The sequence below is a fragment of the Onychostruthus taczanowskii genome, unplaced genomic scaffold (genome assembly GCF_017590055.1).
Source record: "Onychostruthus taczanowskii isolate IOZ18803 unplaced genomic scaffold, ASM1759005v1 scaffold32, whole genome shotgun sequence".
In the NCBI taxonomy this organism is placed as follows: domain Eukaryota; kingdom Metazoa; phylum Chordata; class Aves; order Passeriformes; family Passeridae; genus Onychostruthus; species Onychostruthus taczanowskii.
Genome location: NW_024500572.1, coordinates 4,240,906 through 4,256,592, shown reverse-complemented (window position 1 = coordinate 4,256,592; position 15,687 = coordinate 4,240,906). Strand labels below are relative to the sequence as shown.

Sequence of the window (15,687 nt, the reverse complement as noted above, 5' to 3'; positions counted from 1 at the left end):
CCTTTCCCCAGCCCCTCTCGGAAATGCCACGGAGCTCCTCGCCCGGCCAGACGAAATGTCAGGGAAGGTGGATGGAATATTTCCAGCCGCTGCGCCAGGCGCTGCGGGGGGTTTTCCCCAGCGCTGTGAGTGGCTCCAGAGGGAGCAGGGGCCGTGCTCCATCCTTGTCCCCATCCATGTCCCCATCCTTGTCCCCATCCTCATCCCTGTGCCACCCCGGCGAGGGCCGAGCCGCGCTCGGCTGGCTGCGAGCGTTTAAGCAGAATTGAGTGTGTGTTCAGGCACTTTCAAACACAAGTAATCTTCATCTGGGAGACGGGAAGTGAAATATGTTATTGCCGAGCACAGTAAATTACCCGTGCCAGCCCTGGCGGATAAAACATCGCCGTCGCCGGCCGGCGCAGTCACTCACCCGCGCTGGGCCGCCCCCGCCCCATCAATTACACAACAAACGGCTGCTGGTCAGCCTGGACACGGCACCGGGACTCGTGTGGCCACCGTGGCACCGGGACCTGCTCCAGAACCAGGCAGGCACCCGGCGTCGGCGGATGGATTCCTCCTGGAAGGCACCAGAAGGTCAGCAGGAGCTGGGGAGGGACCGGCACTTCCAGCAGCTCCTCCAAGCAGCTCGTGCCGGCTGGTTCAGCTCCTGCTCCCCGGAGTGGCCCCAGCGGGGTGTCCTTGTCATCGTGGTGATGCTGCTTAGTCAGGGCTAACGAGCTGCTGCGGCGGCGGCGAAGCACCCAGGGAAGGCGGGAGGCGAGCTCGCAGCTCCCTCTCCTTTATTTTCCTGGGAAAGACCTTCAGAAAGCCAATCCCGAGCCCATAAAATAAATAAAATAAATTCCTGCAACTTTAACAATCATTGTGTTGGATTTGGGAGATGTTATTCCTCGTGACAGACAAGGGCAATTATCTGCTATCCGCCAGCAGTTTTAGCCTAATTTCATTACTGCTGTGCAATTCTTCCCGAGCCGCCAGTCTATCACTGTCTCCCAGAAAGGATTAGCCGGCACTTTCTTCATCTTCAAATGAATTTTAGCTGTCATGCCCTTGATGAATAGAAGAGGGAGGACGGTGAACCCACGCCGGTGAGCAGCAGCCCGGCTGTGCCACGGCGCCAGCACCGGGACCGAGCCAGAGCATCACCGGAGCTGCCTGGATGTGCCCCGGGATTTCCTGCCATGCAGGATGAATCGGCCAAGGGTTTTCTTGGAGAGCACCCTGGAAGTGGGCAGGGCTCGAAGCTGGTGCCCGGCATCCAGGAGGGATTAAAATGACAGGATGTGTAATACAAGGAAATAATGAACACGCCATCCTTCCCCCTCACCAGGAGATGCTTATCTGTCAGCCTGGGCCACTGAGGGATAGAGAAAAGCAATTTCAACTTCAGAGCTGAAACTGCACAGGATGTTGCAGGGAGAATGTCCAGGAGATGGTGTCCCAGGAGGATCCACCACGGTCCCAGAGCTGACAGGAGAACTGAGGCTTCATTTTCCTGGCCAAGCTGGAATAAGGCACACGGATCTCAGCTCAATGTGTGCCAGGACGCCTTGTCCCCATGGCATCAAGCTGTGCCAGGGGAGGGTCAGGAGGACACCAGGAGGAATTTCCTCATGGAAAAGGTGGTCAGGCCTTAGCAGGGGCTGCCCAGGGAGGTTTAGAGTCCCCATCCCTGGGGAAGTGTCCAAGGAAGGCCTGGATGTGGCACCCAGTGCTCCGGGCTGGTGACAAAGTGGGGATCAGGCACAACTTGGACTCGATGCTCTTGGAGGTCTTTCCCAAGCTGAACGATCCTTGGATTCTGTGAAATAACTCAACCCACCAGTGAGGAGAGCCCAGCTGCCCTCAGGACACCCAGAGGGGGTGCAGAGCCCATCCCAGGTCCCCCCAGGACGTCACCTTGCGTAAACGGAAGCTCCGGAGCCGGGGGCTGGCACCGGCCCAGGGCTCCGTTATTTTTGTAAACGTTCATTCCCACCCGGCACAGCATCCTGGCAGAATATTTTAGCACCTTTAATGCAATTTCCTTTCCCTCTGAAATATCATTTTAATAGAACCCAGCCACACCGTGTACCTGCTCCCTAATAAACCTCTGCGACTTTAATGAACTAAATAGCAAATTACTTTTTTATTCAAGAATGAAATTTCATCATATTCATAATTCATATTTTATTTCAGACATCTGCTGCTGATTACATTACATTTAACTAAAATTAGATGATGCTCAGAATGTAATTAAGCCCCTGCCAAATTCTCTGGCCCACCAATACCAGCCTCGCTCAGCGGGGGCCGCTTGGAACCTAATATGTAATTAGGAGCTATTTTCTAGCTGTTTTTAAAGTCTGAAAATTAGCTGCCTTTATTAATCACACAGACAAATATAAAGCAGAGCCAACGCTTGCTGAAATTTCTAAAAAGGATTTTTTTTTAATTATACACCACATAGCGCTGAGACTCATTTTGAATGTTGATTTGTTGTGCACTGACATTTTGACAACTAGTTCTCAATTTGTCTGTCGTAGTTAGGCAACAACAAAGCAGACGGTAATACTTAACTTTCAAAACCTTCAGCGTGCTGGGAGGGGAGAGGGATCGGGGGGGACAGGGAGGACGGGCTCCCCACGAGCCCTGGGAATGCGGGAGCCCCAAAATCCCTGGGGATGGGAAGCAGAGAGGACAAGGGAGGTGCCGGATGCACAAATCGCCCTTGAAATGGCTCTGGGGGGGTCCCTACTCACCCTGGGGGATCCCCACACCTCCCAAACCCTCCAAGTGTGTCTGAGGACACGGCACTGGCCCTGCAGGCCGTGCAGGGGGTCCCAGTGTCACCTCCTGTCCCCAGGAGGGACCCCTGGAGCAGCGGGAGCCCCGGGGGTGCGAGCAGCCCCCCAGCCCCGCGGGACTGCGCGCTGACATTTCCTCTCTCTCTCCCTGACCCTGTTCCTGCTCTCTCCGTGATCTCCAATAATGTCACTGCCTCCTCAGCATCTACTCAGCGGAGCAGAAAGAAGGCACTGCTGACACCGAGTGCAAACAAACAATAATACCATCTGTGCCTGCCAGGCCGGCCGGGGAGCGCCGGGGTCCGGCTCAGGGGAGGACGTGCAGGGGGCGCAGGAGCCCTTCAGGGCACCGGGACATTCCCCAGGGATGGGGGGAGACACCCCGGCAGCAATGCTGCCCCGGGCACCGGCTGTGAAGGACAAGGAGGATTTTAAAAGGTATTTTTATTCAAAGTGTTTTCCTTTTTGTTGTCACTAAACATCGGTGACCCCCAGCTCTCACCGGACCCCCCACGCTCTGAAATTCCTCAATCCCTCCTTTAGGCTGGAGCACAGCCTCCCCTCCCCATCCCTGTGCTGGCTATTAGAGGTAAAGCCAGGCTCGTTAGTCTTGCTGCAGAGCTCGTAATGTGAAAAATGAAGCTCAAGAAAAATTAGCCAAATTACCAGGCTAATCCTTCAGCAGCAATCGCTGCCCTGCTGCACATCCGTCCCGCGGGGTGCCTGGGAAAGGAGGGGCTGATCCGTGGGGAGAACACGCTCCACAGGCTTCAGCTTTGCTTCCAAGGCAGCAAAACACACCAGGGACAGAGCTGTGCCTCCTTCTGCCCCACTCCGTGTCCCCATGGGGCACCAGTCCCACGGCAGCAGCTGCTCCTGCCCTGGGCTGAGGAGGCAAGGATGGTTTCATGTGTCCCAGGGCTCAGGAGTCACAGCAGGAGGTTGGAACTCGGTGTGAGTGCAGGGGTGATTCCCGTGTGGAAGTGGGGTCAGGAAGATGCCAGCCACCCCTCGGGTTATCCCGCTGGGTGTAGCAATGCTCCTGCAGAGCGTTTGTTTGATGGAGCTGGTGAAGGAGGAGTTTGGAAAGGAGGGAATGGGCACTCCCGTGCTCACAGATGGATGTGAAATCTGTGCTCGCTCCAGACTGGGACTGGCTCCAGCTGCTGACTTCGGCAGATCTGGTCCCTGTGGCACAGGGAAGGCAGATCCCAGCAGTGCCTGTGTCACCCTGGACCCTTCCCACAGACCCCAGTATGGGTCACCCTCCTGCCACGACACCGCCACCACTCTCCCTGTCCTGGAATGTCCTGGAATGTCACCACTTCCACTGCCACAGAGCAGAGCGGGATGAGCACTCAGGTTGGACATCAGGAGGAATTTCCTCATGGAAAGAGCGGTCCCTTTTGGGGAGGTTTGGAGTCCTCATCCCTGGAGGTGTCCCCATCCCTGGAGGTATCCAAGGAACACCTGGATGTGACACTCCGTGCTCTGGGCTGGGTGGGAAAGTGGGGATCGGTCACAGGTTGGACTTGGAAAGCTTTCCCAAGCTGAATGATCCTGGGATTCTGTGAATTTCCCCTCAGTTCTAGTCCCCAGCTCTCAGAGCCAACAAGGCTCAGCCCCAGACATGTTGTTTTGAAGGGAAGCTCCCCGTGCTGGATCTGGCATCTCTTTGTGCCAACATCACAAAGTCGACACATGTAAGTGGTTAAAGTCAACACGCTCCCAGATCCTCACATTGATTACACTGTATTAGAAAATGGTAAATTATTTATCAGCCTTTCTGACTTGTGATTAGTGTAAAGCAGCTCTCAGATGCAAATTGGAATTGTAATTAGACATGTAGAAAGGCAGCATCTGAGACCTGCTTTCCTGAAGCAGTGTAAGGTGCTTTTTTCCTTTTGTATCCAGCATAATTATCAAAGAACACTTTGCACATAAAAAAACCCATGGATTTATTAAAACCAGAGACAGTTTTACATGGGAGCAGGGAACTAAAGCTGGTCACCATGATGCTGGGAGTTTAGAGCTAGAACATCTCAGCTTCTCACACTTGATTTTTTTTATCCCTGGGCTGGAAGAGGAAGACAAATTCCCCACCTCTGCCAATTCATTACTCAGCTTTGAGTGAAGCAATTCTTGAACACAGCTACACTTAAAAACCCACTTAAAAAACCCACCCCAGACAAACAGAGTGATGATAAAACCCCCTTGGCAGGTACAGCAGAGACCACAGTCCCTCAGAGTCAGCTCATGACTCCCAGAGATTCTGGCCTCAGCCACTTCCCCTTTGTTCTGTGGCACAGCTCATTAAAATTTCAGGAGTAAAAAATGCATTTACATTTGTGTAATAAGTCTAAATGCATTTAGGTTTTGGAGTTTGTCAACAGCAGCTTATGGTGAGCTTTTGAGGACATGGTTTGGGTTTCTTTCCCCTACTTAATTACACCACAGTAAACCCAACACCAGGCAGGGTCAGGGACATGCTGGTCCAAGACTGAAGTGTGAGAGAACAGCTTTTACAAGGAGGAATTTTAAGCCTGCCCTTGGCCTGGAGCTGCCCTCCTTGCAGGTGCTGTTTGAGTCAGACCTTGAACATGTGAATAAAAAACAGAGCCTGACTACAGGACTCTGCTTATCAGCCCAGGCACAGATTATGGAAAAGAGTGAAAATCAGTAATTTCACTAGAATTGTGCTTTATCTTGCATTTTAATTACCAACACTTAATTAATAGCAGAGAAGAGCTGTATTAAAGGTTTCATCTTCACTAGGAATGCAGTTCAGAAGAAAGAGAGACCTGAGCATCAAGCTCTGAGCTGCCAAAGATGCTCTTTCACCCAAAAACGTCAAAGCACCATGCATATCCACCTTGCCAGCTCCCACAGGACAGCAGGGATGAGGGAAGAGACACCACAAGCATCTGAAGCAGCAAAGTGTCATTATCCACCCTGGAATCCAGCCAAGCCCCTCTTCTCCTGCCCCTTGGGATCAGCACAGCAGTTGAGGAAGGAAATTCAAACCAGGATTTTTGAGAGCCTTGGTCAAACACCACTGGGTGGGTGCTCCCAGGTTCCCATTGCAGCCTCAAATCCCAGTGACACCAGGTCCCAAACTGGCTCCATACCCACGTGGGTCTGGAGGCCCTCAGCCACACAGGAGAGGGGAAAGAAGTTTCCAGGCATCTGGGCACACAAAGCTCCGAGGACGTGGTGCCAAGAGCTCAGGCCTGCCAGAGGCAGCAGCTCAGCTCTGGGCGAGCGCGTGCAGCACTTGGGCACTCAGAGAGGAGCAGGAGTGCAGGCTCACCCCGGGGGCCCCAATCTTGGTCTCCCAGCATTCAAATCCACAGGCACACAAGTCTTGCTTGGCTGCTTCCACGGCCAGCGGGGAGGTGTCTGCCAAGAGCAAGGCAAGAGCAGCCAGCGAGTCAGCTCGGCCACTGCAGGGAGAGGAAAAGGGCCATGGTTCCTCCAAACACAGCCCCTGGCACAGGGCCAGTGCCCTCAGGGGCTGACACACATAAATGAACACTCTGAATCGGCCCTGGATCACACACTGCAACCCACAGTGCCAGGCAGTGCTGGGACACATCCCACCCATCCCTCCAGAGCCAGGCCAGGGCTGGCAGTGATCCCTCTGCTCCCAGACCTGCCCCCCCCACCAGAGCTGTGAGGAAGAGGAAGATGCCCAAGGGGCTGCACTCACCTGGTGGCAGCAGGGTGATGCCACAGCCACCCCCACCAGCCCCAGTCAGTTTGCTGTGCAGGCTGTGGGATGCTGTCACCTGGCACAGCCTGTCCAGGGAGGGGTGGCCCACTCCGAGCACATTTAAGTGGTGCTGGTTAATGTCAAAGAATTCCTAAAAGAAACCACAAAGAGAGGAGCTGAGCACACAAGGAGACAGAGGTTCTTTACAGCAGCAGCAGCCCTGCCTTCCCAGCCACCCCTCCACAACCACCTCATTTCTGCATAAATCTGGCCACCAGCACCAGGAGCAAGGTCAGGCCAGAGTCTGGGCTCTGAGCTGCTCATGTGCCCCTGTCCCCCATCACAACTTGCACAGTGATGGGGTACAACAGCTCCTGCACCTTCCAGGAAAACCCTGATCCCTGCAAGCTGCCAGCAGGAATTTTTTCCAGAGCTCTCCAATGCCCCCTGACTGCTTCTCCTCTGCCCTGTCACTCGAGTGCTGAGCAGGGGCTGTGCAAGGCCCCTCGCCGGCCGTGGGAAGGGCACCGAGCCAGCAGCTCTCATTCCTGGCTGTCACCCTGCCCTGCTCTGCAATCCATCCAGCAAAGCCAAATCCAGGGACTTCTGACACGGCCGAGGCGTCGCTGCAGAGGTGACACAGAGGGACGTCCCTTTGTTTGCTCTGTGCTGCACTTCTGCCTCCTCCTGGGCAGGGCCAGGGCTGGGAGCCAAGGAACCTCTCGGCAGCACCACGCTGGGAATCTGGCACCCAGCTCAAGTGGGGTCGAGAGGGTCCTTCCCTTTGGACCCTTCTCTGAGTGAGCCCATCCTCCTGGCAGAGCTGTGGGAGCATCCCTGCCACACTTCCCAGCCAGCCAGACCTGCTACTCCTGGAGAAAGCTGCCCCAGCAGCAAGGTCCAAATGGCCAAAGGATGGACAGCACCACACAGAGGTGGAAGTTACAGCTTCTCCCCGCCCAGCAGGACAGGTGAGGAATTCAGCAGCAGAGGGAAGGGCTTGGCTTGTGCTTGGAGCAAGTCTGGAGCAGGGCCAGGAGCAGACACCAGCTCCCTGAGCACCACAGGGCCCTCCCAGCCCTGTGCTTCCCCCGCTAAGTAAGCAGCACTGAGCTGTTCCCTGCCTGCAGCTCCCGGTGAGCCAGGAGAGGCTCTGTGCACAGGGAGCACAGGGCAGGTGTCAGCCACATCCCCCTCCCTCAGCTCCACCCAGGAATCCTGCCAACCCCACACAGGAGGGGACACTGCAGAAAGAATCCCTCTCCCCCCTCCAGAGCATTTCTGCCCGGTGTTTAAGGAACTGTGGGAAGAGCAAGGAGTGGATGGCAGGCAGAGCTCAGCCACCACCCACTCCAGGCTGGGCAGGACACACGTCCATCCAGAGGCCTCTTTATATGCCTGAGTGAGGGCACAGCACTGCTGTGATGATCCAAGACACCTGTCATCTCCTGATCCAAAATCTGCCAGGAATCCGATGACAGCTTATGACACACTAGACTAGTTCCATGGTTCAAATACAGCGCTGGCCAGAGCTGCACATTTCAGAAACAGCCCAAAAGCTGTATTTATATATCTGTGTGCTGCATCTAATCAGCTGGGCCTCTGTGGGCTCTTCAAGCACAAGACAAAACAACAAGATTCAAGACAGGAACCTGCTCACTGCAGTGCTGCTTCCCGGGTGTGGGACACAAGGATGCTTTGGCATTTTCCATGTGAGGAGCTCAAAGCACAACTCAAATTATCCCCTCTCTTCCCTGTCCCCTGACACTTCTGACAGCCTGAGGATGTGGAATTAAGATGAGTTGTGTGAAGCTGTGCTGTGAATAGATCTCCCTCAGCTAATGGCAGCTCAGCCCACTGTGAGGGGTCCAGAATCCCACCATCCCCCTGGGGCCAAGGGAGCAGGACTCTGCTACGAATCCCATGGGAACAAAGCAGAGCAAGAGCAAGGACAAGCAGAGGTCCTCCTGAGAGCCAAGGGGAAGCATCCAGATGCCAACAAGGACCGGTACCAAATGGTTCCTGAGTGTCCAGCTTGGCTCCCAGGGCCAGGCCAGGTTTGCCTCAGCTGGGACACGGCCACACATCCCTCCCCCACGGTGCTGTGGAGCAGCATTACAGCACTCTCAGCACTTCTTCCACTCGGAAGCCTGATCCTCCCCCCTCCCCAGCCTCTGCTCTTTGAGCAAAGCCAAGACAAACAGATCTTTGTGTGCACCTCGTGCATCAATGTCAGGTCAGCTCTGGGCATAGCTCTGTCTGTGGCTCTCCAGAGCCAGGATGAGCCTGGAGCACCAGGAGCTGGCTGGGAACCAGTCAGTCCATCACAAACCAGTGGCTCTGGGCTCTCCTCAGCCCAGCCCTGGCAGTGACAGAGCAGCTGCTTCACAGGGAGTGACTGCCAGAGCCGTGGCACTCAATGCAGGAGAAACAAACCCTCCAGAGCCACAGGTCCCCAGAGTCCCAGGCCTGCCCCCTCCCTCCCTGCACACAGCAGCACACCCAGACCATGGTTTCGCTTAGAACTGAACATTTCCTGCCATCACTTTTTTTTTTTTTTTCAGACCTAATGTTCTTTAAATGACATTTTGATGTTCAACAGTAACAGTGGCTAAAAATACTGGCGAGCAAGCCCCTTACCTCCAGCACAGGGTAATGCTCTGGTGATGGATTTGCAGGCATCGCTTCCAGAACACTTTGGCACTCCTGAGAAATGGCATCGATGGAGTCCAGCACTGGGTTCATTATGGCAGGGAACTGGAAAGGGGGAAGGAGGGATGTCAGCTGCCTGCTTGCTGCTCTTCCAATACTACTGGGAGAAAACTGGTCCCAGTCTCTTTGAGCTAGGCAATTCCTCACTCATTCCCAGAGCAGGGCGATGGTAATCTGCTCCTGGCTGTAGAAAAGGGAGGAGGAGAAGGAAACAGGCCAGAGGAAGGAACTGCTCTTTTCATGGTTGCAAACTGATGATTTTAACTCCTGTTAAATTAGAGGAAGGGAGGAGATGAGCTGAAACTCCATTCCCAAGCAGCTGGGAGACAGGAATACAGTGGCAACAGGAGAGATGTCCCAAAAGATCCTGTGGGACCTGCAGTCCCACATGAGGGCTCTCTCTCAAAGGTTATCCCCCACATCTCCATCCCACAACCACCTGCACCTTCAGGATCTTCTCCTTTACACCAGCCACCAGGATCTTGGTGCTCCGAGGGACTTTGGTGTTGGTCAGCAAGATCCTCAGTGTGGGCACCCTGAAAGCAACAGCAGACAGAGAATCCCAGAGTGCTTTGGATTGGAAAGGACCTTAAAGCTCATCTCATTCCAACCCCCTGCCATGGGCAGGGAACATCTCCTGGCCTCTTTCCTTCACACTCCCCAAGGCAACAGCTTATTCTGCCTCAGAAAGCTTCTTTGAGCAGGAACCCAAGATAAGGAGTCCCATTCATTCTACAAAGCTTCAGCAGGTGTTTCAGTGCTGGCTGGGTTCAGGCTTTTTCCTCCTGGATACAAGGAACAACTGTACTAGAGCTACAAATAGTACTGTAATGTATTTACTAAAATCCATGTTTTTCAAGCAAATTTTTTTCCTTTGAAATACTCTCTACAAGAGTAGCCAGCAGTGGCCATTAACTGCTAATAGAGCAATTTCATGCACTGTGAAAGATTTTAATGGAGTCAGATTATACTTCTGTGGCAGGAGGCAGAGGGAACACACAGGACCCAGATTTCTCTCTGCCAATGGGTTTTCCCACCACCAGGTAAGCACAAAGTTCCCCCTCTCCACAATGTCATTTGCTGCCAGGAGCAGATCCATTCCTGCTGCCCATAATGCCATGAAATTAATATTGATCCTTTGTGCTGTGTTCATCTAATGTCAGATAATGACCAAACGTTTTATTGCCCCCATTCACCCCAACAACTGAGGCTGCCCACACCCAAAATGGGGCTGCAGAGCCCTTCCCACACTCCAGCCATCTCCCATCATCCTCATACCCTCCAACACCCACCCAGAGCCTCTCTGCCATGTTCCACCCACCGTGTGTGAGGGTTATTTTTAAACTCCAATATTACCTCTTTAACGGTGTGATTTTTCCTGCTTGGTATCTCAGGGCTCCACCTAAAGTAAAATACATGTTATTGTCTCTGTAGAGAGCGAGCTGGGAGATAACACAGAAGGTCTTTCATCTTCAGAACCTCACCCAGAGCCTGTGACAGTAATTGCAAGAAAAACCAGCTAAATGAACCATGTTCTCCAGCAGCACGGCCCTGCCTCACCCTGCTGCCTTAATGAGAGGGTCTGGCTGCACGTGCTCAACCCAAGGCCTTTCCCTTTGCTCTCCTCTCCTCCAGGATCACATCAAATAATTTTTGAAAAGGCAATGAGTTTGGCCAGCATGAAACCTTTCGTGAGAAAACAGAATGCAGCAGTGATTCCCTGTGGCAGAGCCAAGCACATGGGATTCCGTGGACTGAACGTGTGCACTGGTGTCAGCAGCATGGAATTTCATTGTCCAGAAGGAATGTCTCACTTGGCTCCTACCCTCACAGAGGCACTGTGATTAGGTCTCATTAGAAAGATTATTAACAGTCTCCAAGGACACTTTCAAAACACTGGGAAGTCTCTGCTAATTGAAACTAAATGACAGCTGTCCAACTGCATTTTCCCTGCATTATCCCTGGGACAGGATTAGGTTTCTTTGTTCCTGCAGAATGTTTAAATATCAGTTATTTGCAGCAAGGTCTCTGTCCCGTGGCACCTGCCTGGGGGGGACAGAGCTCTGCTGCTCCTGCAGCCTGTTCCCAACATTCCAGCTGGCCCCAGGCCCAGCTCACAGATGGGGCAAACTGAGACAGGGGAAGGATTCCCTGTGCTCAGGCCAGAACAGGGAGCTGAATTTGGGAGTTTCTGCCTGAGAAGCAGCAAACACACCTACCCCAGGTGCCAACAGCATTGTCCACACCCGACGGATTGCCGTGGATCACCTGCTCCCCTCGGAAGGCCCAGCTGTTAATCAGGGTCAGCTCCTCTTCTGTCCACCTAGAAAGCAAGGAAGTAACTCCAACACAAACCACTCCAAACCAGTGGATAGGGAGGGGTCAGGCTCAGGGGGAAGATCCCAGCCCTGGCCTGGTGTAGATCAGATTTAAGGGAATTCAAGTCCAGACTCATCCCTGCCTCAGCCAACGTGGTGTTACCACACACACTGGAAAGGCTGAGGGAGCTGGGATTGCTCAGCCTGGAGAGGAGAAGCTTTGGGGCTCCGTAATTCCAGTGCCTAAAGGGGCTACAAGAAAGAGAGGCTATTTACAACGGCCTGGAATGACAGTACAAGGGGGAATGGCTTTAAATTGACAGATATCAACAAGTTTAGATTGGATACTAGGAAAAAGTTCTTCCTTGTGAGGGCAGTGAAGCCAGTGAAGCCCTGGTTGTGCAGGGACACCTCCCACTCTCCCAGGTTGCTCCAAGCCCCATCCAACCTGGCCTTGGACAATTCCAGGGATCCAGGGGCAGCCACAGCTTCTCTGGGCAGCCTCTGCCAGAGCCTCACCATGCTCAGGGAGGAATTCCCAGTGTCCCATCTAATCCTGCTCTCAGTCTGAGCAAAAAACCACACCTCTGACCCTTCCTGCACACCACAAGTCCATTCAACAGGTATTCCATGCTCGGGCAGAGGCACAAATCCACATTTTGGGAAAGCCTTGCAGCATCTTGCAAGGCAAGGCAGAAATTCCAAGAGCCACGTGCTATTCAGAAACTTCACTCCTGCTTCCCTGGGCCTTGGCTGAATGTCCTTATCCATGTCCACACACCTTGCATTCCACCTCCAGGATTTAATCTGGGAGCACTCAGCAAACAGCTCACACCAGCAGCCTCAGGAACAGGAGTAAACCACTTGTTTTTAATCCTCTTTGAGAGGCTGCAATTCCTCCCGACACAGGAGCCTTTCTATCCTGCTGTTCTTTTCTTGCCATGGGAAGCAAAATCCTTCTGAAGTCTGACACCCTCAGCTCTCTGCACACCAGCTGGAAGGCAGGAATTGTGCAGGATCCATGCTGAAGGCACGGAGGGTGAGCAGGGAATGAAGACATCCTGACTGCACCACTTGGAGCTGCCCTTTTATTTCCCAATTTGGGAGATTTGCCCAAGCACAGGGGACAAAGTGCTCCCAACAAGAACCTGCTTCTGTGTCAGGCTGCAGATTCTGGTTCAGAAGCAGAACACAGAACCACCCTCCTTGCTGTCTCACACTCAGCCCCACACAAAATCCCACACAACAGAGGTTCTGCCCCTCCAGCTTTCATTTTGAACAGCTTCAAACAGAGCTTCCCCTCACAGGGGCACAGCACTCCAGGCTTCCAAAGGGGAGCTCCAAGGGCAGAAGGAAAGAAACTCTCTTTCATCAGGTACTGATAAAAGGGAAAGACAGGCAGGAGATCAGGAGGAAATGCAGCACATGCAGAAAAGAATTCATGAGAAATGCAAAAAAAAAAAAAACCAGAAAGGATCCTCGAGGACTCAAAGCAAAACCTGGAAGATGCTCAGAGCCAGAGGAAACTGAGGTTGAAAAATGTCAGTGTGTTTTATTAGATTGGAAAAATAAAGCTTTTCCCCCCCTTTTTAGGTATGTTTTTCTGACCCTACACAAGGGAAACAGGGGGAGTTTTACAAAGTCTGGGACAGGGCAGGGAACACTGGGCATGGACAGGAGATGGGCTCAGGGTGTCACTGGTGGTGACAGCCAAGAGAGACCAGCAGAGGTGGCAGTGCCAGAACTCATGCAGGCAAAAGGGAAAGAGGAGCACAGGGAGCAGAGCTGTGCATCCCAGGCTGGAATTCCTCACCTGGCTGTGGATTCTCCCTCCTGCAGTGGGCAGGAGATGGCTCCACACACCATGAGCAGGGCTGCAGCCAGGCACACAGCATAGGCAGCACTGGATCCCAGCCCTGCTCCCGTGGGCAGCTCCGACCACACCACGATCTCCACGCTGGGAACATCCCTGGAAAAACAGACACACAGGGACTGGCACAAGCACTCTGAATTCCACCTCCAGACAACATGAAAAAGGCAAAGAGGCTGGTTAGGACTGATCACAGGGAAAGCTGGTTGAGAATTGGCAACATCAGCACGTGCATCTGACACACTGGGGCTTCAGGAGGGCTCATTCCTGAATGGAGCAGCCTGGCCAAGCCCTTGTGCTGGAATAAATCCCTCCTGAGCTGGACCCATGATTGGCACAGCCTGTCAGGCTGCTAGAAGGGGTTTCTGGTAACTAAATACCTGAGCAGCACCATAAAGAGCCCCTTCAGAGGTTGCTGTAAACAGGATTGTAAACATATTTCTGAATAAAGTGCAAACATCCCAAATCTGTAATTGCACAGCCACATCCCACTGGAGCAAGAGGCTGGTGGGGAAGATGGAACGTGGACATATCCATGTCCCTTTGCTCCACTGAACACCTGGGTTGTGTTACTGACCCCAAAATCAAGCCCAGGAGCTTTCCAGGGCTGCTGAGTGACAGTCCCAGTGCCACCCTGAGACTGAAGGGAAACCACAACCCAGCTGCACATCCCAGCTCTTCATCCTTGGATTTCTTGGATGAGAAGATGGAAGTTAGGCTCTGCTTTGGTTTCTGACACTGCCCTGAGCACCCATCCAGTCACACAGAGATCACTGATGGTGCTGGGCAAGGCTGGCAACAGCCCCATTTGCCAGAGTTTTAGGGAGATACAGCCCATAAAAAAATCAGACTTAGTTCAGACAACAAATTCACAGTTTATTTCTGTTTTTCCAGTCTAAACCAGGAGCTGCCTGCTGGAGGGAGGGGTGTGTGTGTTGTGACTGTGGCATGAACTGCTCTGGTTTCAGCCCTCAGAACTGAGAGCAGAGACTCCCAGCTCACCTGCCTGAAGCACCTACGCACCACCCAAATTTTGGGGCAGGAGCAGAGCCTTACCCATACTTAGCAGAAATAGCCAGGCACATATACAGGAAGGCAAGAGTAGCAAGACTTTCTGGAGCTGAGGCCCCAGCAGCAATTCCAGCAAACTCCCTCAGTGCATCCAGCTGTTCTAGGCTGGGGGACTTGGGCTCATCACCATCAGCTATGGAAGCAAGCAGGGGAGAGTTTAAAGACTTAAAAAAACAGAATTGTTACTATTTACAACAAAACCTTCTGTTACAGCAGGGAGCAACAGCTGGGGCCAATTTCAGGTTCTACTTGAGGATCTGTGATAAAACAACAACAAAATCTCCACCAGGGACTCTGAAATCTCAGCGTTTCCACACTCCACACTTCCAAATGTTTCCCCTGCCTACACCTCCCATTGCATCCACCCATAATCACTACGGAAAACATGGCAAGTCACAAACTCTTCATTAAAGAATGTGGATTTTTGGAACTGGGATATCCTGGGGCTCCAGCCAGTGCAAGGTGCTGCAGAAATTCCCATGGGGGCTGATGTGGGACAGACAGGCAGGAAATCAGGCCCAGCCTGGCTCCTGCCTGTGTCACAGGAGGACACCGGAACAAGTCCTTGGAACCCAAACCAGGAGGGGACAGGGCCACGCAGGGCCACCTGAGCATCAGCGGGGTCACAAGGGGAATGTAAATAACTGAGAGGTGCAGGGACAGGTCAGCGAGCGGGGTCAGAGACAAATAACAAGGGGGACAAATAACCCCACAGAGTCACCCCACGGGGGTCCCAGCACGGTCACCGGGGTGCGGCAGGCACCGAGCGGTACCGAGAGCCCCTCACTGCCCCGGGGCAGCTCCTCCTTCCCCCGGCCCTTGCCTGCGATCCGCCCCCGCAGGGCCCGGAGGTCCGGGGTGTCCCAGCTCCTGCGGACTCCCACGCCGGGCAGGAAGACGCTCAGCCGGCCCTCAGCGCCGGGCCGCAGGCGGAGAAACGTCCGCAGGTCCAGCGCCACGGCCAGGGCCACCTGCGGGCGGAGAACGGGGGTCAGCGGCGCCTCACCGAGCTGGGCAGCCCTCCTTGCCCCGCCGCGCCCTCACCTTGCCCAGCACCACGGCGTGCTCCCCGTGCAGGATCACCTTGCCCGGCGCCGACACCGCCAGCTCCCGCTCCCACATCGCCGCCGCCTCACGGCCCGCGCCGACTGACAGCCCCACCCACCAATCGGGGCCGCGCCCTGCCCCGCCTCCCTGCTCTCAGCCAATAGCCGGGCG

At 53.8% G+C, this 15,687-nt stretch overlaps 1 protein-coding gene across 3 annotated transcripts; it reads right to left on the bottom strand.

The window, feature by feature from the left end:
* Window positions 1–4,719: 4,719 nt before the first annotated feature.
* Window positions 4,720–15,633, bottom strand: MVK (mevalonate kinase). 3 transcript variants are annotated; one of them, XM_041410414.1, is made up of 10 exons: window positions 15,553–15,633; window positions 15,293–15,440; window positions 14,455–14,602; window positions 13,342–13,497; window positions 11,430–11,533; window positions 10,567–10,612; window positions 9,650–9,746; window positions 9,139–9,255; window positions 6,496–6,649; window positions 4,720–6,185 (listed from the first exon to the last, which is right to left on the bottom strand). In XM_041410414.1, exons 1-10 carry the CDS (start codon window positions 15,589–15,591, stop codon window positions 6,034–6,036), a joined length of 1,161 nt encoding a protein of 386 aa, XP_041266348.1. In that variant the 5' UTR covers window positions 15,592–15,633; the 3' UTR covers window positions 4,720–6,033. The 3 variants fall into 3 exon arrangements, with proteins under 3 accessions (XP_041266348.1, XP_041266349.1, XP_041266347.1); XM_041410415.1 differs by having other exon boundaries at window positions 9,656–9,746; window positions 15,514–15,624; XM_041410413.1 differs by having other exon boundaries at window positions 15,514–15,616.
* Between the last annotated feature and the right edge of the window lie 54 nt (window positions 15,634–15,687).

Coding starts and splice junctions, on each gene's coding strand:
- MVK (XM_041410413.1), bottom strand. CDS start 15,591: ATGTGGGAGCGGGAGCTGGCGGTGTCGGCGCCGGGCAAGGTGATCCTG. Junction 13,498..14,454: donor GCTATTTCTGCTAAGTATGG/GTAAGGCTCTGC, acceptor CTGTTTTTCCAG/GGATGTTCCCAGCGTGGAGA. Junction 11,534..13,341: donor GAGGGAGAATCCACAGCCAG/GTGAGGAATTCC, acceptor CTTGCTTTCTAG/GTGGACAGAAGAGGAGCTGA.